The sequence below is a fragment of the Gymnoscopelus microlampas genome, assembly GCF_963454915.1.
Source record: "Gymnoscopelus microlampas genome assembly, chromosome: 16".
Classification (NCBI taxonomy): domain Eukaryota; kingdom Metazoa; phylum Chordata; class Actinopteri; order Myctophiformes; family Myctophidae; genus Gymnoscopelus; species Gymnoscopelus microlampas.
In genome coordinates, this window is record NC_139953.1 from 50,635,886 (window position 1) to 50,662,847 (window position 26,962).

Sequence of the window (26,962 nt, forward strand, 5' to 3'; positions counted from 1 at the left end):
GCGCGCCGACTCAGCAGACCTTGAGGCTGAGGAGTTGCGCCCGAGCGCCTCCAGGCAGCAGCGCGAGTGCCCGCAATGACCAGCCGATGGTCTGCTAGTCGAATCAGCGCCGTCTGAGTTATGTACCGATAGGGACAGAATAGTAAATATTTTTGGTGAGGACTGCGTTTGCCCCACTGACTGCGTTTTCCCCAACTGCCACTCAAAGTGAGTACTGGCCAATCACAGTGCGTCTCTACTTCCGGGTATACAAGCGCAGTGCATTCCCAAAGCTGGCCAGGACCTCACCACCGTCACCTTGTACTCTACTACCCTCTAGGGGTTACACAGAGATACTACTTAAATATACATCTCACTCAGCGACCCAGGACAATTCGACCCGGTCAGGTCGGGTCGAGCTGACTCAAATTCGCGGCCGGGCGAATTGTCTTGGGTCGATTTATCTGGTGACCGTAGCACTAACCCTAGCCTTGAAGATGAAGAGGAGACAGACAGAGGACATGAAGTTAGTTGGTGACATTATGTAATAAATGGTGACATTATGTAATAAATGGTGACATTATGTAATAAATGGATATCCTGTGTTCTCGTGCAGAACTTCCTCAGCCTGCTGTCCCTCCAGACTCGTGCTAAACACCTCCAGAAGGCCTGTGACGGTCACTACACCTCCCTGACCTCCTCCTCCTCCTCCTCCTCCCTGACCCCCGGCACCTCCCTAGAGGAGCAGCTGGAGCAGCAGACACACAGAGTCCAGGCCGTGAGGACCATCGTCCACCGTGTCTGTGAGCAGTCGCCCCAACACCAGGAGACTCTGCGTAGGCTCACACTGACGCTGGCATCTATGTAAACAGTCCCTCCCAACACCAGGAGAGTCTGCGTAGGCTCACGCTGACATCTATGTAAACAGTCCCTCCCAACACCAGGAGACTCTGCATAGGCTCACACTGACATCTATGTAAACAGTCCCTCCCAACACCAGGAGACTCTGCATAGGCTCACACTGACATCTATGTAAACAGTCCCTCCCAACACCAGGAGACTCTGCATAGGCTCACACTGACATCTATGTAAACAGTCCCTCCCAACACCAGGAGACTCTGCATAGGCTCACACTGACATCTATGTAAACAGTCCCTCCCAACACCAGGAGACTCTGCGTAGGCTCACGCTGACATCTATGTAAACAGTCCCTCCCAACACCAGGAGACTCTGCATAGGCTCACACTGACATCTATGTAAACAGTCCCTCCCAACACCAGGAGACTCTGCATAGGCTCACGCTGACATCTATGTAAACAGTCCCTCCCAACACCAGGAGACTCTGCATAGGCTCACACTGACATCTATGTAAACAGTCCCTCCCAACACCAGGAGACTCTGCGTAGGCTCACGCTGACATCTATGTAAACAGTCCCTCCCAACACCAGGAGACTCTGCGTAGGCTCACACTGGCATCTATGTAAACAGTCCCTCCCAACACCAGGAGACTCTGCGTAGGCTCACACTGACATCTATGTAAACAGTCCCTCCCAACACCAGGAGACTCTGCGTAGGCTCACGCTGACATCTATGTAAACAGTCCCTCCCAACACCAGGAGACTCTGCGTAGGCTCACACTGACATCTATGTAAACAGTTCCTCCCAACACCAGGAGACTCTGTGTAGGCATAAATAAAATAATAATAATAAATAGAAATGCCCTCCCACATGATTGAATCGGTGATTTGCTCTCTATTTATAGAGCGTCGCAGTTCCCGCCCACTTCCTGATGCCGGAAGTAAATACTCAATGCATTTTTCCCATACAAAAATATTTATATAAATTAATTTAAGCCTAGAATCAAGCTATCCAGGATCCTGGTGAATCATGACCATAAAACGTTTGATTCTGTGAAAAAACATTTTTGAAAACGGCAAAACAAAGGCTATTTATTAAATATAGTATCATATCATTAAATATAAAATAAAAAATCACAGAAAAAAAGGTTTTATGGTCATGATTCACCGCTATCCTGGATGGCTTGATTCTAGGCTTAAATTCATTGATATAAATATTTTTGGAAAAGTCAATGGGAAAAATGCATCGAGTATTTACTTCCGGCACCAGGAAGTGGCGGAACTGCGATGCTCTATAACCAGTAACATTGACTCTATTACTATGTTCCACTGTATGTTAGTGTTTTAGAATGGTATAACAACTCATCGTATCTATTTCATAAAGGATTTTACTTGATTATTAAAACGTAATGTATTTTAGCTTGATACCTGGATATTTTAGGTTGTTTTTAATGTCCGAAGCCGCAGAATCATGACTTTCTCTCCACGGATTCCTGGGGGGACTAAACAGTCCCTCCCAACACCAGACGACTCTGCGTAGGCTGGCACTGACATCTACGTAAACATGAGCTTGTAGATCTGCTATTTTCTGCGAAGACATTTAACGGAGTGAAAACTGAAAAGTCACTAGTAGCCTGGTAAACCCTCCCTCCGGAAATCTCAAATGAGATTTCCGGAGGGAGGGTTTACCAGGCTACTAGTATGGAGCCCTGAGGGACTAGACAGTGGTTAAAGGACGACGAGCGGCTTGAGGGTTAAGGCTTGTGTGGTTGTGTGTAGTTGTGTGTGGGTTTGGGCTGTGTACTTTACCTTACCTTACACCAGGGGTCTTCAACGTTTTCAGGCCAAGGACCCCCCCTAGCTGAGAGAGAGAGATGAAGCAGGGACCCCCTCTATATTGTATAACATTGTGTTTCAGATAAACGTTTGCTGCTCTTTTTTCCCTCTACACCTATAACTCTTTGCCAAAAATAGCCGATCTACAAGCTCACAACGCCTCGCAGCGCGAGGCGTTGTGAGCTTGTAGATCGGCTATTTTTGGCTAAAGTTCTCCTTAGAAAAGGGAAGCTAGGGTTCAAGTGGTTAATGTAAAAAAATAAAAATCATATCAGTATGAAGTATTTCATGTTGATTCGTTGATATAAAAACAACAAGAAAAAACAACCTGCCTCTCAATTAATGAACCTCCGTGAGGAAGATTACGTTGGTTATTGGTTCTAAATATCGGTTTACAAATGTTTTACATTATTATTATAATGTTAGGGAGCTGTAACTCAGTGTGAGGATATTTGACTTTATCCTGGCTGCATGGTCAGACTATAATGTTAGGGAGCTGTAACTCAGTGTGAGGATATTTGACTTTATCCTGGCTGCATGGCCAGACTCATATCAATGTGTAGATATTAGTCTGGAATCTCTGAGTGGAACCTGCATTTCTGAGGAATGACGTAATTTACGTCAGACTTCGGTGCTCTATAGAGATTGGATTTCTCTCCCTCCGAAGTTGTGAGGGACCAATCAGGTTTTATCACAAGAGGCATTGTTTTTTTTATTTGCCTGCAGTTTCCTACCTGGGTCGCGGTTCCCCGTTCTAAATTCCCATAGATGTGTTTAATATCGCGTCAAGAACTGTGTTCTAAAAATAAACTAATGATCCGGAGGTTTGACTCTTATGGATATGAAGCATCAACTGACGGTGAGAAAACATTAATGTTACTTCTGACGAATTAGTTACATTTTCACCAGAAACAGACTGTATGAAATATGAGTGACTGACTATCATAAACCATACAGAACCTCCTCCCTGACGATATCACAGAGACAGTTTGTTTATTTTTGGACCACTATTCTTATTGTTATATGAGAAGATGACCCAATGTTTTTCTCCATAGAGAAATGACTTTACGAACCAGGGGATGAACGAGTGACGTCAGGACTTCTGTACTCTATAGAGCGTCGCAGTTCCGCCACTTCCTGGTGCCGGAAGTAAATACTCGATGCATTTTTCCCATTGACTTTTCCAAAAATATTTATATCAATGAATTTAAGCCTAGAATCAAGCCATCCAGGATAGCGGTGAATCATGACCATAAAACCTTTTTTTCTGTGATTTTTTTATTTTATATTTAATGATATGATATACTATATTTAATAAATAGCCTTTGTTTTGCCGTTTTCAAAAATGTTTTTTCACAGAATCAAACGTTTTATGGTCATGATTCACCGCTATCCTGGATAGCTTGATTCTAGGCTTAAATTAATTTATATAAATATTTTTGTAAAAGTCAATGGGAAAAATGCATTGAGTATTTACTTCCGGCACCAGGAAGTGGGCGGGAACTGCGACGCTCTATTGAGAGGGGTCAGACCTTCTTTTTTTTTTTGCAATGGCAGATTTTGTCTGGAACCAGGCTAATTTGGCGTCTCTTTGAATTTTTAAAAATCCTTCAGGGTAGAGTTCACAGTGAAAGAAGAACGTTCTAAACATGAAGGAGCCACACGTCTCTCCTGATGCATACGGTATAAAAACATCAGACATGATGGAATAACAAAGAGCAACTTTATCAAAATTAATATGTAATAATAACACTGGAGAGATCACTCTGACTTTGGCACAAAACACACAGCGAAGCCAAGCTATGTTTAATATATCAATGTAATAAGATCACCAGCTTCATCTCCTGTATGAATCATGTTAACCCTTTAAGCACGGGAACACATCCGTGTCATTTTCAGATTTCTTTGGCTATTCAAAAATAGCAGATCTACAAGCTCATAGCGCGGCACCGAGTGCCGCGCTATGAGCTTGTAGATCTGCTATTTTTTTGGGGGGAAATCTTGAACAGTTGTGCAAATCTTTCAGTACATACATATTTTTTGAATAACATTTTTAAGACAAATCTTTGGTTGTGGGGGGGGGGGGGGGGGGTCCCTGGATTTCATGTCTGTGCCCCCCCCCCCCCACCTCAGAATATGTTGTTCTAGGAACCCCTCCAGAAGCAAAGATTTCAGTTAAATATGTTCGCTTTAAAAATACATATGTATGTCAAAGATTTGCACAAACTGTCACAATACTTTTTTTTTTTGCAGATCTACAAGCTCGTATATTTTGCTATTTTTAAATAGCCAAAGAAATCTAAAAATGACACAGGTGCGTTCCCGGTCTTTAATGGGTTAAGTAAAGGTGATATTTACTGGTTAAGACCATAGACTGTAAAAGGATATGGACTAAAGGGTCGACCGTTGGTTAATAATAATACAAAAAATTAATAACAATAAATAAATAAAACAAATGACGAGATTTGGGTTTTTCGGTGGTTTTCCACCAGGTGGCGCTGTTATCTAACCTATGAATGATGCTTTCACTCACTGCCTGATGACGACAGACCCCGGAAATGACTGGTTTATTTCCTGTGGGGAAATGGCTTTATCTCTGTTCCTGTGTGACGTCTTCCTGCTTTACGGCAAAAAACAAGACTCATTCAACAGGCCACAGGCTGTGCTGAGCTGTGCAATGGATTAACCCCGACCAGATTATTGTTTTTCTTCCTCTACTACGACACTGTGTGTGTGTGTGTGTGTGTGTGTGTGTGTGTGTGTGTGTGTGTGTGTGTGTGTGTGTGTGTGTGTGTGTGTGTGTGTGTGCTGAGCTGATCTCTGTGAGGACGGAGGTGATTTTTCAGAGGTCAGTAAAGTCGCTGGTTTCCGCTGGCAGCAGCGTCACACTATTACACTATGACTCTGGCAGTTAAAGAGTTAAATAAAACATGTTATGGGACCATTATTTGTAATAAAAAAAGAAAACGAATGATGATAATTGAAAGAAGACTTTTAAACAAGCGTCTGAAAGCATGTTGCAAAATGTATTTTAACAAAGAAATATCACTTAAAACCCCTTTAAGAGTTTTTATGACCAAAGCTTTTGCCACAAAATACGACTAAAGTTCTCCTTCCTCTGCATGAGTTCTCCTGTGTTTTTAACCCTTTAAGACCGGGAACGCATCTGTGTGTCATTTTAAGATTTATTTGGCTATACAAAAATAGCAGATCTACAAGCTCATAGCGCGGCACCGAGTGCCGCGCTATGAGCTTGTAGATCTGCAACTTTTTTTAAAAAATCGTGAAAATGTGTGCAAATCTTTGAATATATATTATATGCATTTAAAGCGAACATTTTTAACTCAAATCTTTGCTTCTTCTATTATTATAGCAACATACGTTTTATTTTCCAAAAAAACTGTTAGGATTCAGAAGACATTTGTAGAATCCCCAGAAGCAAAGATTTGAGTTACAAATGCTCGCTTTAGTTTTTTTTAATATATATATATATACAAAGATTTGCCACATATGTTCATGATTTTTGAGTGCCGCGCTATGAGCTTGTAGATCTGCTATTTTTTTGAACAGCCAAATAAATCAGAACAATCACACAGATGCGTGTGATCCCGGTCTTAATGGGTTAAACTGAAGCTGTGTTCACAGAGTTAAGGCTTTTCTGCTGCGTGAGTCAACATGTGCCTCTTCAGATGATGATTCACAGTAAAGCTCTGTTCACAAAGCGTACAGGAAAAGGGTTTCTCCCCGGTGTGCACCCTCATGTGCCTCTTCAGGGTACTATTCTGACTGAATCTTTGGTCGCAGAGCGAACAACCGTAGGGCTTCTCCCCCGTGTGCGTCAACATGTGCGTCTTCAGGTTCTCCGTCCGATTGAAGCTCTTGTTGCAAACCGCGCAATAGAAGGGTTTCTCGCCCGTGTGGGCGGTCATGTGCAGCTTCAGCTTGATCTTCTGGACGAAGCTTTTGTCGCAAAGGGTACAACTGAAGGGCTTCTCGTTGGTGTGGATCCGCATGTGCGTCTTCATGTTCTCGTTGAGGGTGAAGCTCTTTCCGCAGACGGGGCAGCTGAAGGGTTTGTCTCCCGTGTGGATCCTCATGTGTATCTTCAGGTTGTCGTTGCGGTTGAAGCTCTTGCCACAGACGGGGCAGATGAACCAGCGCTGGCCCTCGGCGTGGTGAGACTTGTGTGGTTTCAGGGTGTTGAACGCAGACACGCCGTCGCCCCGGCCGCTCTCCTCCCACTCCTCGCTGTCGGAGGAGATCAGCTGCACGTCGACGGGAGGCGGCGCCGTCCCACCGTCCTGCAAGTAGGGGGCGCAACAGTTAAAGGAGCACTTCACCCACAACCTATCTTCATACAGTTGGTCTTCATTAATGAACAATCTCTGATTGATACATCATTAAAAAGACAACATTTTCCAAGGCCCAATTTTTTTTTTTTTTAATCCCACGATTTTGACTCTGAGGTACTTGAACTGTGTTACCAATTCAAGTTCCTCCCCCCAACAAAACACATTTGAAGAGAGTACCGTTTTAACTGGCCTCTCTGTGAGCCTTGTTGGTGTTTAAAAGCTGCCATGAATCAAGGAGACGGTTTTAATGTCAGGACTAAGGAAGCCTCTGTCAAGTCATATAATGTTTGTTCATGAGCTGGTCCAGCCGGCTCCATCCACTGCAATGTATTTCATCAAACTTCCGGTGCCAGATTTGCCCCCCATGAGTGTCATGTCAATATATCTAGAGAACGGACATGAGTGTCATATCAATATATCTAGAGAACGGACATGAGTGTCATGTCAATATATCTAGAGAACGGACATGAGTGTCATGTCAATATATCTAGAGAACAGACATGAGTGTCATGTCAATATATCTAGAGAACAGACATGAGTGTCATGTCAATATATCTAGAGAACAGACATGAGTGTCATGTCAATATATCTAGAGAACGGACATGAGTGTCATGTCAATATATCTAGAGAACAGACATGAGTGTCATGTCAATATATCTAGAGAACGGACATGAGTGTCATGTCAATATATCTAGAGAACGGACATGAGTGTCATGTCAATATATCTAGAGAACGGACATGAGTGTCATGTCAATATATCTAGAGAACGGACATGAGTGTCATGTCAATATATCTAGAGAACAGACATGAGTGTCATGTCAATATATCTAGAGAACGGACATGAGTGTCATGTCAATATATCTAGAGAACGGACATGAGGGTCATGTCAATATATCTAGAGAACAGACATGAGTGTCATGTCAATATATCTAGAGAACGGACATGAGTGTCATGTCAATATATCTAGAGAACAGACATGAGTGTCATGTCAATATATCTAGAGAACGGACATGAGTGTCATGTCAATATATCTAGAGAACGGACATGAGTGTCATGTCAATATATCTAGAGAACGGACATGAGGGTCATGTCAATATATCTAGAGAACAGACATGAGTGTCATGTCAATATATCTAGAGAACAGACATGAGTGTCATGTCAATATATCTAGAGAACAGACATGAGTGTCATGTCAATATATCTAGAGAACAGACATGAGTGTCATGTCAATATATCTAGAGAACGGACATGAGTGTCATGTCAATATATCTAGAGAACGGACATGAGTGTCATATCAATATATCTAGAGAACGGACATGAGTGTCATATCAATATATCTAGAGAACAGACATGAGTGTCATGTCAATATATCTAGAGAACAGACATGAGTGTCATGTCAATATATCTAGAGAACAGACATGAGTGTCATGTCAATATATCTAGAGAACAGACATGAGTGTCATGTCAATATATCTAGAGAACGGACATGAGTGTCATGTCAATATATCTAGAGAACGGACATGAGTGTCATATCAATATATCTAGAGAACGGACATGAGTGTCATATCAATATATCTAGAGAACAGACATGAGTGTCATATCAATATATCTAGAGAACGGACATGAGTGTCATGTCAATATATCTAGAGAACAGACATGAGTGTCATGTCAATATATCTAGAGAACAGACATGAGTGTCATGTCAATATATCTAGAGAACAGACATGAGTGTCATGTCAATATATCTAGAGAACGGACATGAGTGTCATGTCAATATATCTAGAGAACAGACATGAGTGTCATGTCAATATATCTAGAGAACGGACATGAGTGTCATGTCAATATATCTAGAGAACGGACATGAGTGTCATGTCAATATATCTAGAGAACGGACATGAGTGTCATGTCAATATATCTAGAGAACAGACATGAGTGTCATGTCAATATATCTAGAGAACGGACATGAGTGTCATGTCAATATATCTAGAGAACGGACATGAGGGTCATGTCAATATATCTAGAGAACAGACATGAGTGTCATGTCAATATATCTAGAGAACAGACATGAGTGTCATGTCAATATATCTAGAGAACGGACATGAGTGTCATATCAATATATCTAGAGAACGGACATGAGTGTCATATCAATATATCTAGAGAACGGACATGAGTGTCATATCAATATATCTAGAGAACGGACATGAGTGTCATATCAATATATCTAGAGAACAGACATTCTTTCTTTATTATTCTTTATTCATAGGGATCCCCATTAGCTGCCACCAAAGTAGCAGCTACTCTTCCTGGGGTCCACAGGATTACAAACAATACATAATGCAATAAAACATGTACAGTATTACAAAAACAAATTCATTCAAGACAAAAAAAAGTCAAGTAAAAAATACAAAAAAAACAAAAACTAAAAAAACTAAAACAATTTAGCTTTCAACAATCCCTTAAATAACAAGTCAGTTAAAATTACAATTAAAATGTGGGTAATTAAAGTGTCTTTTAAGGAGTCTCTTAAAACTAGCCTTACTAGGTGCTTCAGTGATCATTGTCGGTAACGTGTTCCATATAGTAATTGCCCGATACATTACAGATCTGCAGACTGCATTTGTTCTGGGCTTCTCTTTAACCATGTCACCCCTAGTAGCCTGCCTGGTATTGTAATTATGACCATCTCTCACATACTGTATTTGTAAATACAAACAAACTGGTTCTTTAATGTAACAAATATTCCTAAAGAAACTCACTAAATTCCATGCCAACCTCTCCTCCACTCTGAGCCATGAGAGACTGCTCTGCCTCACACCCAACGGACAGTGCAATGCAAGCCTTGCAGCTTTATTCTGAGCTATTTGAAGTTTGGACAGATGTTTCTTGTCTGCACCTGACCATAATGCAGAGCAGTAGTCAAGGTGAGATAGCACTAGTGCCTGTGTCACCAGCACTCTAGAAGCTGGGGTAAGAAACGAGGAGCACCTTTTTAATGCATGCTATTCCTCTACCCATTTTTTGGACAATATTTTCTATGTGTTTTTCCCATGTTAACTGTGCATCGAGTGTGACACCAAGCAAAAGTGCTTCTTGAACCTGTTCAATATTTGAGTCTTTAAGTGACAAACACAGGTGATTATCCTCTATAGTGGCATGTCTGGCAGTGAACACTGCTCTTGGTTTTTGCTACATTCAAGACAAGTCTATGTTCACATATCCAGTCCAATAATAGTTGCAGTTCAGATTGAAGTGTGTTTCTCAACTCGGGTAAGCTGTTTGATGCAAAATAGACGGTCGACGACTCTTTTCTAAAACTAAAGGCATGTCATTTGTGAATATTGTGTAAAGTAGAGGACCAAGGCAGCTCCCCTGAGGGACGCCACACTGTAAACATTTAAAAGAAGAAAAACCGCCATTAAAAAACACACTCTGCATCCTATTGGATAAATAGCTGTTCATCCAAGTGATTGCATTTGAACTAAACCCATATGCAGTCAGTTTCCTTAACAATATCCCATGATCTACAACATCAAATGCTGCACTAAAGTCTAGTAATACAGCTCCAACCATCATTTTTATGTCTGTATAAGATAACCATTTGTCCACCATATCTGTCAGGGCTGTACACGTAGAGTGATCTGTATATGCATGCTGAAACTCAGAATTTAATTGATTAATTGAAAAATAATAAAGTACCTGCTCGAGAACAACTTTTTCCATTAGCTTACTTAATACTGGTAGAATACTAACGGGTCTGCAGAATACTAATGGGTCATGTCAATATATCTAGAGAACGGACATGAGTGTCATGTCAATATATCTAGAGAACGGGCATGAGTGTCATGTCAATATATCTAGAGAACGGACATGAGTGTCATGTCAATATATCTAGAGAACGGGCATGAGTGTCATGTCAATATATCTAGAGAACGGACATGAGTGTCATGTCAATATATCTAGAGAACGGACATGAGTGTCATGTCAATATATCTAGAGAACGGACATGAGTGTCATATCAATATATCTAGAGAACGGACATGAGTGTCATATCAATATATCTAGAGAACGGACATGAGTGTCATATCAATATATCTAGAGAACAGACATGAGTGTCATGTCAATATATCTAGAGAACGGACATGAGTGTCATATCAATATATCTAGAGAACAGACATGAGTGTCATGTCAATATATCTAGAGAACGGACATGAGTGTCATGTCAATATATCTAGAGAACGGACATGAGTGTCATATCAATATATCTAGAGAACAGACATGAGTGTCATGTCAATATATCTAGAGAACGGACATGAGTGTCATGTCAATATATCTAGAGAACAGACATGAGTGTCATATCAATATATCTAGAGAACAGACATGAGTGTCATGTCAATATATCTAGAGAACAGACATGAGTGTCGTGTCAATATATCTAGAGAACGGACGGACGGAACATCCTTTCCTTTCAAAAGCTTCCTTGGTTAGACTCTGTGAGGAAACGGCTGTAACTTCAGTTCCTTTTTTTCCTCCCCTGCATTTGTGACGAGTCATGCCATTTAGCAGGGGGGGAGAGGTTGTGTTGACTTTTTTTTTTCTTTTCCGTGGAAGCACAGTGAAAGCCTCGTGTTTAGCAGCTTTTGGCGGATCGATCACACTGGATGTAAATATTCTGTGACTACTTGAAAAGGTGAGAAAAAAGTGTGGCTGGCACTATTGGCAATTACCGGTATGTATTTATTTACTTGGCAGTGAATGAGTTAATGGTCAACTTAAATGTGTAATGGTTCAAAAAGCCCTAAAAAGCAGATCCTACCTGCATGAGTTCAGCTGAGGTGCTGGCCAGAGGCTCTGTGTCGTCTTCATCATCATCCTCATCTTCATCACCATCATCATCTTCTTCTTCTTCCTCCTCCTCCTCACTCTTCCCTGCCATGAACGACGAGCCACCGGCGCCCTCCTGTGGCCTCTGTAGAGGCCCCCCCCCCTCCGCCTCCCCCCCCTGGACCAGACTGGGACCGGGAGAAACCAACTCTTCGCTGGCGGAGGGGCGGGGGTGCGGGGCCGGACTGGGACTGGGACAAACCAACTCTTCACTGGCAGAGGGGGGGTGCAGGTAGTCTAAAAGCAAAGACACAAAAACGTTAACCTATTAATATACAATACTGGTCCTGTCACAATTATTACATCATAGTCTAATCGCAATTATTTTAGCATAATCGTCAGAATCGTTTCCATGTTAAAGATTCTCACACATTTTCAAATATAAAAAAAAGGAAAAATAGCTGATCTACAAGCTTACAAATACAATGCATGACTTCATGACGCGTTGTGAGCTTGTTGATCAGCTAAACGTAACCTCAGTAAAACAATGTCTAAACCTAACCTTAACCTCAGTAAAACTATGTCTAAACCTAACCTTAACCTCAGTAAAACTATGTCTAAACCTAACCTTAACCTCAGTAAAACTATGTCTAAACCTAACCTTAACCTCAGTTAAACTATGTCTAAACCTAACCTTATTCCTAACCTTAACCTCAGTTAAACTATGTCTAAACCTAACCTTATTCCTTACCTTAACCTCAGTAAAACTATATCTAAACCTAACCTTATTCCTAACCTTAACCTCAGTAAAACTATGTCTAAACCTAACCTTATTCCTAACCTTAACCTCAGTTAAACTATGTCTAAACCTAACCTTATTCCTAACCTTAACCTCAGTAAAACTATATCTAAACCTAACCTTATTCCTAACCTTAACCTCAGTAAAACTATGTCTAAACCTAACCTTATTCCTAAACGTAACCTCAGTAAAACTATGTCTAAACCTAACCTTATTCCTAACCTTAACCTCAGTAAAACTATGTCTAAACCTAACCTTATTCCTAACCTTAACCTCAGTAAAACTATGTCTAAACCTAACCTTATTCCTAACCTTAACCTCAGTAAAACTATGTCTAAACCTAACCTTATTCCTAACATTAACCTCAGTAAAACTATGTCTAAACCTAACCTTAACCTCAGTAAAACTATGTCTAAACCTAACCTTATTCCTAACCTTAACCTCAGTAAAACGATGTCTAAACCTAACCTTATTCCTAACCTTAACCTCAGTAAAACTATGTCTAAACCTAACCTTATTCCTAACCTTAACCTCAGTAAAACTATGTCTAAACCTAACCTTATTCCTAACATTAACCTCAGTAAAACTATGTCTAAACCTAACCTTATTCCTAACCTTAACCTCAGTAAAACTATGTCTAAACCTAACCTTATTCCTAACCTTAACCTCAGTAAAACTATGTCTAAACCTAATCTTATTCCTAACATTAACCTCAGTAAAACTATGTCTAAACCTAACCTTATTCCTAACCTTAACCTCAGTAAAACTATGTCTAAACCTAACCTTAACCTCAGTAAAACTATGTCTAAACCTAACCTTATTCCTAACCTTAACCTCAGTAAAACTATGTCTAAACCTAACCTTATTCCTAAACGTAACCTCAGTAAAACTATGTCTAAACCTAACCTTATTCCTAACCTTAACCTCAGTAAAACTATGTCTAAACCTAACCTTATTCCTTACCTTAACCTCAGTAAAACTATGTCTAAACCTAACCTTATTCCTAACCTTAACCTCAGTAATACTATGTCTAAACCTAACCTTATTACTAACCTTAACCTCAGTAAAACTATGTCTAAACCTAACCTTAACCTCAGTAAAACTATGTCTAAACCTAACCTTATTCCTTACCTTAACCTCAGTAAAACTATGTCTAAACCTAACCTTATTCCTAACCTTAACCTCAGTAAAACTATGTCTAAACCTAACCTTAACCTCAGTAAAACTATGTCTAAACCTAACCTTATTCCTAACCTTAACCTCAGTAAAACTATGTCTAAACCTAACCTTATTCCTTACCTTAACCTCAGTAAAACTATGTCTAAACCTAACCTTATTCCTAACCTTAACCTCAGTAAAACTATGTCTAAACCTAGCCTTATTCCTAACCTTAACCTCAGTTAAACTATGTCTAAACCTAGCCTTATTCCTAACCTTAACCTCAGTAAAACTATGTCTAAACCTAACCTTATTCCTTACCTTAACCTCAGTAAAACTATGTCTAAACCTAACCTTATTCCTAACCTTAACCTCAGTAAAACTATGTCTAAACCTAGCCTTATTCCTTACCTTAACCTCAGTAAAACTATGTCTAAACCTAACCTTATTCCTAACCTTAACCTCAGTAAAACTATGTCTAAACCTAGCCTTATTCCTAAACTTAACCTCAGTAAAACTATGTCTAAACCTAACCTTATTCCTAACCTTAACCTCAGTAAAACTATGTCTAAACCTAACCTTATTCCTAACCTTAACCTCAGTAAAACTATGTCTAAACCTAACCTTATTCCTAAACGTAACCTCAGTAAAACTATGTCTAAACCTAACCTTATTCCTAACCTTAACCTCAGTAAAACTATGTCTAAACCTAACCTTATTCCTAACCTTAACCTCAGTAAAACTATGTCTAAACCTAACCTTATTCCTTACCTTAACCTCAGTAAAACTATGTCTAAACCTAACCTTATTCCTAACCTTAACCTCAGTAATACTATGTCTAAACCTAACCTTATTACTAACCTTAACCTCAGTAAAACTATGTCTAAACCTAACCTTAACCTCAGTAAAACTATGTCTAAACCTAACCTTATTCCTTACCTTAACCTCAGTAAAACTATGTCTAAACCTAACCTTATTCCTAACCTTAACCTCAGTAAAACTATGTCTAATCCTAACCTTATTCCTAACCTTAACCTCAGTAAAACTATGTCTAAACCTAGCCTTATTCCTTACCTTAACCTCAGTAAAACTATGTCTAAACCTAACCTTATTCCTAACCTTAACCTCAGTAAAACTATGTCTAAACCTAGCCTTATTCCTAAACTTAACCTCAGTAAAACTATGTCTAAACCTAACCTTATTCCTAACCTTAACCTCAGTAAAACTATGTCTAAACCTAACCTTATTCCTAACCTTAACCTCAGTAAAACTATGTCTAAACCTAACCTTATTCCTAAACGTAACCTCAGTAAAACTATGTCTAAACCTAACCTTATTCCTAACCTTAACCTCAGTAAAACTATGTCTAAACCTAACCTTATTCCTAACCTTAACCTCAGTAAAACTATGTCTAAACCTAACCTTATTCCTTACCTTAACCTCAGTAAAACTATGTCTAAACCTAACCTTATTCCTAACCTTAACCTCAGTAATACTATGTCTAAACCTAACCTTATTACTAACCTTAACCTCAGTAAAACTATGTCTAAACCTAACCTTAACCTCAGTAAAACTATGTCTAAACCTAACCTTATTCCTTACCTTAACCTCAGTAAAACTATGTCTAAACCTAACCTTATTCCTAACCTTAACCTCAGTAAAACTATGTCTAAACCTAACCTTATTCCTAACCTTAACCTCAGTAAAACTATGTCTAAACCTAACCTTATTCCTTACCTTAACCTCAGTAAAACTATGTCTAAACCTAACCTTATTCCTAACCTTAACCTCAGTAAAACTATGTCTAAACCTAACCTTATTCCTAACCTTAACCTCAGTAAAACTATGTCTAAACCTAACCTTATTCCTAACCTTAACCTCAGTAAAACTATGTCTAAACCTAACCTTAACCTCAGTAAAACTATGTCTAAACCTAACCTTATTCCTAACCTTAACCTCAGTAAAACTATGTCTAAACCTAACCTTATTCCTAACCTTAACCTCAGTAAAACTATGTCTAAACCTAACCTTATTCCTTACCTTAACCTCAGTAAAACTATGTCTAAACCTAACCTTATTCCTAACCTTAACCTCAGTAAAACTATGTCTAAACCTAACCTTATTCCTTACCTTAACCTCAGTAAAACTATGTCTAAACCTAACCTTATTCCTAACCTTAACCTCAGTAAAACTATGTCTAAACCTAACCTTATTCCTAACCTTAACCTCAGTAAAACTATGTCTAAACCTAACCTTAACCTCAGTAAAACTATGTCTAAACCTAACCTTATTCCTAACCTTAACCTCAGTAAAACTATGTCTAAACCTAACCTTATTCCTAACCTTAACCTCAGTAAAACTATGTCTAAACCTAACCTTATTCCTAACCTTAACCTCAGTAAAACTATGTCTAAACCTAACCTTATTCCTAACCTTAACCTCAGTAAAACTATGTCTAAACCTAACCTTATTCCTAACCTTAACCTCAGTAAAACTATGTCTAAACCTAACCTTATTCCTAACCTTAACCTCAGTAAAACTATGTCTAAACCTAACCTTATTCCTAACCTTAACCTCAGTAAAACTATGTCTAAACCTAACCTTATTCCTAACCTTAACCTCAGTAAAACTATGTCTAAACCTAGCCTTATTCCTAACCTTAACCCATTTTTGGCAGGAACCCCTTTTTGTAACTATACCTTTCAGGACGGGAAACCCTTTTGGGGTTCCTGTTGCTATGTACAGTATATAGCAACATACCCTTTTTGTAATTTTTGAATAAATATTTGAAGTTTAGGGACCCGAACTCGTATGGGTCATGGATATACAAGCAATCAAGTGACTGACTGTCTGCAATGGATAAAGTGGTGAAAGTTGGTGACACATTGCAGGCAACTGAGGCAAGTAATTAACCTTCATAACATTAACAAAACAACAGAGTCGCTGCTGTGTTTTTCCGTGCATCGTGCATGTGTGCTTACGACGGGGGAGAAAAAAAGACGACAGGACAAACCCATAACACACACACACCACAGAGGAGTTTGGAGGAGACAGAGAGAGAAACCGCTGTAGCGTTGCGTCTGTACTACTACTTTACATTTCACCATGGCCACTGCTGAAGCCAGCGATGGTAATGATGATGATACACAAACGGAAGAATTGGAAAACCCTCCCGCTTCCTTTAAGTCAAACGTCTGGCAATATTTTGGCTTCCCAGTGAATTATGAGGCACCCGACACGTTGTTGACAAAACGGCTACCGTTTGTCCATTATGCTCCACATTGATAATGTAGTTGCTCCGTCTTCTCTTTTTCCCCTCTACACCTATACCTCTCGGCCAAAAATAGCCGATCTACAAGCTCAGTGTGAGCTTGTAGATCTGCTATTTTTGGCTAAAATTCACCACAGAAAAGGGATGGGGTTAAGGTAAAAAAAAAAAAGAAACCCTGTTGAAGACCCCTGGCTTAGCTTATTATTCACATTTCTTGTTTGTTAAAGCTCTTACCTGTTCAAACAATGTGAACATACTTTAAATGTTTAAGAACATGTAGCCAAATAACAGTTGTCTTTGGATCCTTTTTTCTTACATGTTCAACTTTGTATTTAGATTTTATTTAGTTATAGAATCTGAAAATGACAGTTGTTGTAAGAGGGCATAAAACCTTTTTTGTTATTCTCATTCTCATTTGATATTATTCAAATAAAAAGGGACTTATTGAGAAACATGTGTTTTTCTTTACAAATCAAGACAATAGCCTAAATGAATAATCATATAGCCCTCAAAGCTGAAAAAAAGGAGGTTTTAAAAATATATATCGTATCGAAAATCGAATCGAATCGTGACCTTAAAATCGAAAGTCGAATCGAATCGTGGATTAGGCGTATCGTGACACCCCTAGTTGGGTGCACGTATCTGCAAACACGGATATGACGTTAATTATAATAAGGGCGATAGATTTAATCTTTGGCTGGTAAATAAAATATAATCCATGGTGGCCGGCCCAAAAAGTGCCTAGCGGAAACCCTGGACTAACCATAAACATATTCCTAACCTTAACCTCAGTAAAACTATGACTAACCATAAACATATTCCTAACCTTAACCTCAGTAAAACTATGACTAACCATAAACACATTCCTAACCTTAACCTCAGTAAAACTATGACTAACCATAAACATATTCCTAACCTTAACCTCAGTAAAACTATGACTAACCATAAACATATTCCTAACCTTAACCTCAGTAAAACTATGACTAACCATAAACATATTCCTAACCTTAACCTCAGTAAAACTATGACTAACCATAAACATATTCCTAACCTTAACCTCAGTAAAACTATGACTAACCATAAACATATTCCTAACCTTAACCTCAGTAAAACTATGACTAACCATAAACATATTCCTAACCTTAACCTCAGTAAAACAAATACAAGAACCCTTCAAGGGTTTTTAGCTTGGTTTCTATACCAGGATGTCTGAAATTAAACACATGGAAGGAATTAACAAGGATGCTGCTACATTGGCCATATTTTAACCCTTTTCCCCTCTTTTTTTAACCCATTAAGACCAGGAAAGAGTCAAGTCATTTTTAGTCATTTTTTGATTTCTTTGAATATTCAAAAATAGCAGATCTAGAAGCTAATTTTAAAGCAAATATTGGTGGTTCAACCTTTTTTTATGTCAAGGACCCCCAAAATGATATGTATTTGGCCGTGGACCCAAATCTCAAAATATGTTGTTCCAGGGACCGCGCTATGAGCGTGTTGATCTGCTATTTTTTCCTAAAGTGACACAGTTGCGTTCCGGGTCTTAAAGGGTTAATCAGAAGAGAAACCTTGCACAGAGTCAGTGAGCGTGCGGAACAGTTTTCTTATTGTGTTGGAATGATGACTGAGATACTGTAGGCATAGAGGTGAGTCTGGGGTGTCCCCAGGGGAGGAAAGACCCCAATCGAAAGTCAGACAAATATTCTTCTGGCTGCTTTAGAAGTGTAATAAATAAACTCAATGTATTTTAAAACCTATAAAACAACTCAAATATTACGAAAATTGGACATTAACTGGCTGGCGTACTGTTCTGGGAGGTCCCAAAAATAGGTAACCCCCTCCAGAAAGAGGGTGGGGGACTGGGATATTTGAACCCCATTCATTTCAGATAGTTAAGACCCTATAGAACCAAGATCTACAACAAAACAAACTGACAGCCAGCCAGCCGGCCTGCTGGCTGTCAGTCAGTCAGTCAGTCAATCTGTCTGTCTGTCGGGTTTTTTCATGACCCGCCCCACCCCGCCACGGAACCGAACCCGCGCTGCAAAACCATATATAAATCAACGACTCGACTCGCGGTGAAAAAAAAGAAGATAATCATGAGTGAGTGTGAGTGAACTGCTGCGTGACACCGTAGCCTACATCACACATCAGTATAAACACATTCATATATGTTTTGACCTTTACATCTAGCAACCTTAATATGCAAAACCTACAGCTTGTGTTTAGTTTTGTTAATGTTACACATGAATGATGGCGCAAGGGAGGTTGATTTACTTGCCTTATTTGCTTGCAATGTATGTGTGTCACCAACTTTCACCACTAACACTTTATCCATTGCAGACAGACAGTCACTGTGCTGCTTGTATAATATCCACGACCCATACGAGTTCTGGTTTTGACAGGTTTTATTATCGTCAGGTGGGTCCGGCTTGGTTCAGATTCTATCCCGAGACCCAGGTTCTGTTTATCATTACAGCCGAGCGAACCACCCGTACACAGCTCTGATTAGGAGCAGATGCAGCTGTGTAAAGCTTCATTTGTGCTTTTGTTGCGTATCGAAAATATCAGACATACAAGCTCACAACGCGGCACGTTGCGACGTGTTGTGAGCTTGTAGGTCCGATATTTTTTACACGCAACACCATGGTACGAAGAATAGGCTGATCTATGGGATAACTGCAGCGCTGTGAGACACAGCAGCACCAGGCTGTCGGGAATGAACCCACCCAGGATCTGACATTGATCATGATAAAACTTTAAACAATTATGATTATGTTTTAATGGTCGTTTTATCCAAATATTAATATTAATAATAGGCTTAAATGTGATTTGTTCAGCCCGCATAATTGCCTCTGAAATCTTGACTGTCCGCCCGCGCCGCGGGTTGACCCAAAGGTAACAGGTCAACCCGCGCATCACTACTGTCTGTCATACAGTCTGTCTGTCTGTCTGTCTGTCTGCCATACAGTCTGTCTGTCTGTCTGTCTGTCTGTCTGTCTGTCTGTCTGTCTGTCTGTCTGTCTGCCATACAGTAGTCTGTCTGTCTGTCTGTCTGTCATACAGTCTGTCTGTCTGTCTGTCTGTCTGTCTGCCATACAGTCTGTCTGTCTGTCTGCCATAGAGTCTGTCTGTCTGTCTGTCTGTCTGTCTGCCATACAGTCTGTCTGTCTGTCTGCCATAGAGTCTGTCTGTCTGTCTGTCTGTCTGTCTGTCTGTCTGTCTGTCTGTCTGTCTGTCTGTCTGTCTGTCTGTCTGTCATACAGTACGTCTGTCTGTCTGTCTGCCATACAGTATGTCTGTCTGTCTGTCTGTCTGTCTGCCATACAGTCTGTCTGTCTGTCTGTCTGTCTGTCTGTCTGTCTGCCATACAGTCTGTCTGTCTGTATGTCTGCCATAGAGTCTGTCTGTCTGTCTGTCTGTCTGTCTGTCTGTCTGTCTGTCTGTCTGTCTGCCATACAGTCTGTCTGTCTGTCTGTCTGCCATACAGTCTGTCTGTCTGTCTGTCTGTCTGTCTGTCTGTCTGTCTGTCTGTCTGTCATACAATCTGTCTGTCTGTATGTCTGCCATACAGTCTGTCTGTCTGTCTGTCTGTCTGCCATACAGTCTGTCTGTCTGTCTGTCTGTCTGTCTGTCTGTCTGTCTGTCTGTCTGTCTGTCTGTCTGTCTGTCTGTCTGCCATACAGTCTGTCTGTCTGTCTGTCTGTCTGTCTGCCATACAGTCTGTCTGTCTGTCTGTCTGTCTGCCATACAGTCTGTCTGTCTGTCTGTCTGTCTGTCTGTCTGTCTGTCTGTCTGTCTGTCTGTCTGTCTGTCTGTCTGTCTGCCATACAGTCTGTCTGTCTGTCTGTCTGTCTGTCTGTCTGTCTGTCTGTCTGTCTGTCTGTCTGCCATACAGTCTGTCTGTCTGTCTGTCTGCCATACAGTCTGTCTGTCTGTCTGTCTGTCTGTCTGTCATACAATCTGTCTGTCTGTATGTCTGCCATACAGTCTGTCTGTCTGTCTGTCTGTCTGTCTGCCATACAGTCTGTCTGTCTGTCTGTCTGTCTGCCATACAGTCTGTCTGTCTGTCTGTCTGTCTGTCTGTCTGTCTGTCTGTCTGTCTGCCATACAGTCTGTCTGTCTGTCTGTCTGTCTGTCTGCCATACAGTCTGTCTGTCTGTCTGTCTGTCTGCCATACAGTCTGTCTGTCTGTCTGTCTGTCTGCCATACAGTCTGTCTGTCTGTCTGTCTGTCTGTCTGTCTGTCTGTCTGTCTGCCATACAGTCTGTCTGTCTGTCTGTCTGTCTGTCTGTCTGCCATACAGTCTGTCTGTCTGTCTGTCTGCCATACAGTCTGTCTGTCTGTCTGTCTGTCTGTCTGTCTGTCTGTCTGTCTGTCTGTCTGTCTGTCTGCCATACAGTCTGTCTGTCTGTCTGTCTGTCTGTCTGTCTGTCTGTCTGTCTGTCTGTCTGTATGTCTGCCATACAGTCTGTCTGTCTGTCTGTCTGTCTGTCTGTCTGTCTGTCTGTCTGTCTGCCATAGAGTCTGTCTGTCTGTCTGTCTGTCTGTCTGTCTGTCTGCCATACAGTCTGTCTGTCTGTCTGTCTGCCATACAGTCTGTCTGTCTGTCTGTCTGTCTGTCATACAATCTGTCTGTCTGTATGTCTGCCATACAGTCTGTCTGTCTGTCTGTCTGTCTGTCTGTCTGTCTGTCTGTCTGCCATACAGTCTGTCTGTCTGTCTGTCTGTCTGCCATACAGTCTGTCTGTCTGTCTGTCTGTCTGTCTGTCTGTCTGTCTGTATGTCTGCCATACAGTCTGTCTGTCTGTCTGTCTGTCTGTCTGTCTGTCTGTCTGTCTGTCTGTCTGTCTGTCTGTCTGTCTGCCATACAGTCTGTCTGTCTGTATGTCTGCCATAGAGTCTGTCTGTCTGTCTGTCTGTCTGTCTGTCTGTCTGTCTGTCTGTCTGTCTGCCATACAGTCTGTCTGTCTGTCTGTCTGCCATACAGTCTGTCTGTCTGTCTGTCTGTCTGTCATACAGTCTGTCTGTCTGTCTGTCTGTCTGTCTGTCTGTCTGTCTGTCTGTCTGCCATACAGTCTGTCTGTCTGTCTGTCTGTCTGTCTGCCATACAGTCTGTCTGTCTGTCTGTCTGTCTGCCATACAGTCTGTCTGTCTGTCTGTCTGTCTGTCTGTCTGTCTGTCTGTCTGTCTGTCTGTCTGCCATACAGTCTGTCTGTCTGTCTGTCTGTCTGTCTGTCTGTCTGCCATACAGTCTGTCTGTCTGTCTGTCTGCCATACAGTCTGTCTGTCTGTCTGTCTGTCTGTCTGTCTGTCTGTCTGTCTGTCTGTCTGTCTGTCTGCCATACAGTCTGTCTGTCTGTCTGTCTGTCTGTCTGTCTGTCTGTCTGTATGTCTGCCATACAGTCTGTCTGTCTGTCTGTCTGTCTGTCTGTCTGTCTGTCTGTCTGTCTGCCATAGAGTCTGTCTGTCTGTCTGTCTGTCTGTCTGTCTGTCTGCCATACAGTCTGTCTGTCTGTCTGTCTGCCATACAGTCTGTCTGTCTGTCTGTCTGTCTGTCATACAATCTGTCTGTCTGTATGTCTGCCATACAGTCTGTCTGTCTGTCTGTCTGTCTGTCTGTCTGTCTGTCTGTCTGCCATACAGTCTGTCTGTCTGTCTGTCTGTCTGCCATACAGTCTGTCTGTCTGTCTGTCTGTCTGTCTGTCTGTCTGTCTGTCTGTCTGTCTGTCTGTATGTCTGCCATACAGTCTGTCTGTCTGTCTGTCTGTCTGTCTGTCTGTCTGTCTGTCTGTCTGCCATACAGGCTGTCTGCCATAGAGTCTGTCTGTCTGTCTGTCTGTCTGTCTGTCTGTCTGTCTGTCTGTCTGTCTGTCTGTCTGTCTGTCTGCCATACAGGCTGTCTGCCATAGAGTCTGTCTGTCTGTCTGTCTGTCTGTCTGTCTGTCTGTCTGCCATACAGTCTGTCTGTCTGTCTGTCTGTATGTCTGCCATAGAGTCTGTCTGTCTGTCTGTCTGTCTGTCTGTCTGCCATACAGTCTGTCTGTCTGTCTGTCTGTCTGTCTGTCTGCCATACAGGCTGTCTGTCTGTCTGTCTGTCTGTCTGTCTGTCTGTCTGTCTGCCATACAGGCTGTCTGCCATAGAGTCTGTCTGTCTGTCTGTCTGTCTGTCTGCCATACAGTCTGTCTGTCTGTCTGTCTGTCTGTCTGCCATACAGTCTGTCTGTCTGTCTGTCTGTATGTCTGCCATAGAGTCTGTCTGTCTGTCTGTCTGTCTGTCTGTCTGCCATACAGTCTGTCTGTCTGTCTGTCTGCCATACAGTCTGTCTGTCTGTATGTCTGCCATACAGTCTGTCTGTCTGTCTGTCTGTCTGTCTGTCTGCCATACAGTCTGTCTGTCTGTCTGTCTGTCTGTCTGTCTGTCTGTCTGTCTGTCTGTCTGTCTGTCTGTATGTCTGCCATACAGTCTGTCTGTCTGTCTGTCTGTCTGTCTGTCTGTCTGTATGTCTGCCATACAGTCTGTCTGTCTGTCTGTCTGTCTGTCTGTCTGTCTGTATGTCTGCCATACAGTCTGTCTGTCTGTCTGTCTGTCTGTCTGTCTGTCTGTCTGTCTGTCTGTCTGTCTGTCTGTATGTCTGCCATACAGTCTGTCTGTCTGTCTGTCTGTCTGTCTGTCTGTCTGTATGTCTGCCATACAGTCTGTCTGTCTGTCTGTCTGTCTGCCATACAGTCTGTCTGTCTGTCTGTCTGCCATAGAGTCTGTCTGTCTGTCTGTCTGTCTGTCTGTCTGTCTGTCTGTCATACAATCTGTCTGTCTGTCTGTCTGTCTGTCTGTCTGTCTGCCATACAGTCTGTCTGTCTGTCTGTCTGTCTGTCTGTCTGTCTGTCATACAATCTGTCTGTCTGTCTGTCTGTCTGTCTGTCTGTCTGCCATACAGTCTGTCTGTCTGTCTGTCTGTCTGTCTGTCTGTCTGCCATACAGTCTGTCTGTCTGTCTGTCTGTCTGTCTGTCTGTCTGTCTGTCTGCCATAGAGTCTGTCTGTCTGTCTGTCTGTCTGTCTGTCTGCCATACAGTCTGTCTGTCTGTCTGTCTGTCTGTCTGTCTGTCTGTCTGTCTGTCTGCCATAGAGTCTGTCTGTCTGTCTGTCTGTCTGTCTGTCTGCCATACAGTCTGTCTGTCTGTATGTCTGCCATAGAGTCTGTCTGTCTGTCTGTCTGTCTGTCTGCCATACAGGCTGTCTGCCATAGAGTCTGTCTGTCTGTCTGTCTGTCTGTCTGTCTGCCATAGAGTCTGTCTGTCTGTCTGTCTGTCTGTCTGTCTGTCTGTCTGTCTGCCATACAGTCTGTCTGTCTGTATGTCTGCCATAGAGTCTGTCTGTCTGTCTGTCTGTCTGCCATACAGGCTGTCTGCCATAGAGTCTGTCTGTCTGTCTGTCTGTCTGCCATACAGTCTGTCTGTCTGTCTGTCTGTCTGCCATAGAGTCTGTCTGTCTGTCTGTCTGTCTGTCTGTCTGTCTGTCTGTCTGTCTGCCATACAGTCTGTCTGTCTGTCTGTCTGTCTGTCTGTCTGTCTGTCTGTCTGTCTGTCTGCCATAGAGTCTGTCTGTCTGTCTGTCTGTCTGTCTGTCTGTCTGTCTGTCTGCCATACAGTCTGTCTGTCTGTATGTCTGCCATAGAGTCTGTCTGTCTGTCTGTCTGTCTGTCTGTCTGTCTGCCATACAGGCTGTCTGCCATAGAGTCTGTCTGTCTGTCTGTCTGTCTGTCTGCCATACAGTCTGTCTGTCTGTCTGTCTGTATGTCTGCCATAGAGTCTGTCTGTCTGTCTGTCTGTCTGTCATACATTCTGGAGCAACAGAAGCTCTGAAAAGCGATAAAGTGGATGCGACGCCTCCTCCTCCTCCTCCTCCTCCTCCTCCTCCTCCTCCTCCTCGCTTCCGTTTAGTCTTTACAGTCGCACAGATTTATCCACATAAATACAAATGCCCTAAACATAATTAGAGCTTGTTGCTTAGCAGAAATGGAAATTGAAAAATGTTATGTAAAGATATCTTAACTCTGCCAGTGATATTTCTATTTTCTTACCTTTTGCAGCAGTCACAGAATATTTATCTCCAGTATGATGGATCCCCTGATGGTTGATAATCACCGTAATAAATGAATAAATCTAGTCATGAGTAAACTTACTGTAAGATAAATAAATACATCTAGTCATGAGTAAACTTACTGTAAGAGACATAAGTAAACTTACTGTAAGAGACATAAGTAAACTTACTGTAAGAGACATAAGTAAACTTACTGTAAGAGACATAAGTAAACTTACTGTAAGAGACATAAGTAAACTTACTGGTGTCCAGCTGGTCTTCAGGTTCCTGTTTAATAGAAAGAGTCTTGGCTGCTTCTGGACCAATCATCTTCACTGGTGCACCGGATCCTGTTTAATACAATAATAATATATAATAATGTTTAATACAATAATAATATGTGCAGTGTGTAGTTGTGTGTCATGTGTACATGTAACAGACATAGCTGCAGTGTGTAGTTGTGTGTAATGTGTACATGTAACAGACATAGCTGCAGTGTGTAGTTGTGTGTCATGTGTACATGTAACAGACACACCTGCAGTGTGTAGTTGTGTGTCATGTGTACATGTAACAGACATAGCTGCAGTGTGTAGTTGTGTGTAATGTGTACATGTAACAGACATACCTGCAGTGTGTAGTTGTGTGTCATGTGTACATGTAACAGACATACCTGCAGTGTGTAGTTGTGTGTCATGTGTACATGTAACAGACACACCTGCAGTGTGTAGTTGTGTGTCATGTGTACATGTAACAGACACACCTGCAGTGTGTAGTTGTGTGTCATGTGTACATGTAACAGACATACCTGCAGTGTGTAGTTGTGTGTCATGTGTACATGTAACAGACATAGCTGCAGTGTGTAGTTGTGTGTCATGTGTACATGTAACAGACATAGCTGCAGTGTGTAGTTGTGTGTCATGTGTACATGTAACAGACATACCTGCAGTGTGTAGTTGTGTGTCATGTGTACATGTAACAGACATACCTGCAGTGTGTAGTTGTGTGTCCACATTAAAGGCCATGTCCAGTAGTTTGCTCTGGTGGTCCAGTAGAGTTTCTAGGGTCTCTATCTCTCTCTGGAAGAGGTTGCACATCCACTCTGCAGCCGCACTGAGGCGCTCCAACACAAACACTCTGACAAGCTTCACACAACAAGCGTCACTTTGTTTTTCCAAAACACACAATATGTCCTCTCCCACCACTGACGTCATGTGTTCATTTATGGACAGCCGTACAGACTCCATTTGACACATTTGACCTCCTTTAGGACACATCTGGACCACAGATACACACCACACAGACACACAACAACTACACAACTACTACACAACTACACGACACGAGCAACAGCAACAACAGCAGCGACGACAAACGGTTTACTTCCGGATCAACCGGATCTACTTCCGCACAAAGGATCAAGGCACCGCTGTGTGTTTCGCCCCCTGGTGGAAAAGGAGTGAATATTTATTATGTAGTCTTTTATACAGAGAGAAAGAAATAAACAATATAAACACGAATACATATAGAATACAGAGAGACTTATGAATAAATATTATAAACACATAAATACATATAGAATACAGAGACGTATAAATAAATAAAGATAAATACATATAGAATACAGAGACGTATAAATAAATAAAGATAAATACATATAGAATACAGAGAGAGACTTATGAATAAACAATATAAACACAAACATATAGAATGTAGAAACACTGTAGTGTGTCCTTTAGATAAAACATGTTTTATATTGTTTAGACTGATGATAGCTTCTTGGTTTATAATCTTAGATTATTATTTATATG

General features: G+C 41.3%; 3 protein-coding genes across 3 annotated transcripts in view; 1 reads left to right on the plus strand and 2 right to left on the minus strand.

Moving 5' to 3' along the window:
* ccdc40 (coiled-coil domain 40 molecular ruler complex subunit) overlaps positions 1–847 on the plus strand; it is a gene marked incomplete at its 3' end in the record, with an annotated part of 25,233 nt that extends 24,386 nt beyond the window's left edge. Inside the window, exon 16 of the mRNA XM_084082295.1 lies at positions 596–847. Coding sequence (XP_083938421.1) covers positions 596–847 — 252 coding nt within the window. The remainder of the gene's footprint in view (positions 1–595) is intronic.
* LOC311063420 (gap junction alpha-1 protein-like) overlaps positions 1–26,962 on the minus strand; it is a 604,483-nt gene that overhangs the window by 19,184 nt on the left and 558,337 nt on the right. The gene's annotated exons all lie outside the window — the stretch shown is intronic.
* Positions 6,184–26,512, minus strand: LOC311063499 (uncharacterized protein). The gene is made up of 4 exons (XM_084082979.1): positions 26,140–26,512; positions 25,418–25,504; positions 11,838–12,142; positions 6,184–6,973 (listed from the first exon to the last, which is right to left on the minus strand). The coding sequence occupies exons 1-4, from the start codon at positions 26,426–26,428 to the stop codon at positions 6,320–6,322; spliced, it is 1,335 nt and encodes a 444-aa protein (XP_083939105.1). The 5' UTR covers positions 26,429–26,512; the 3' UTR covers positions 6,184–6,319.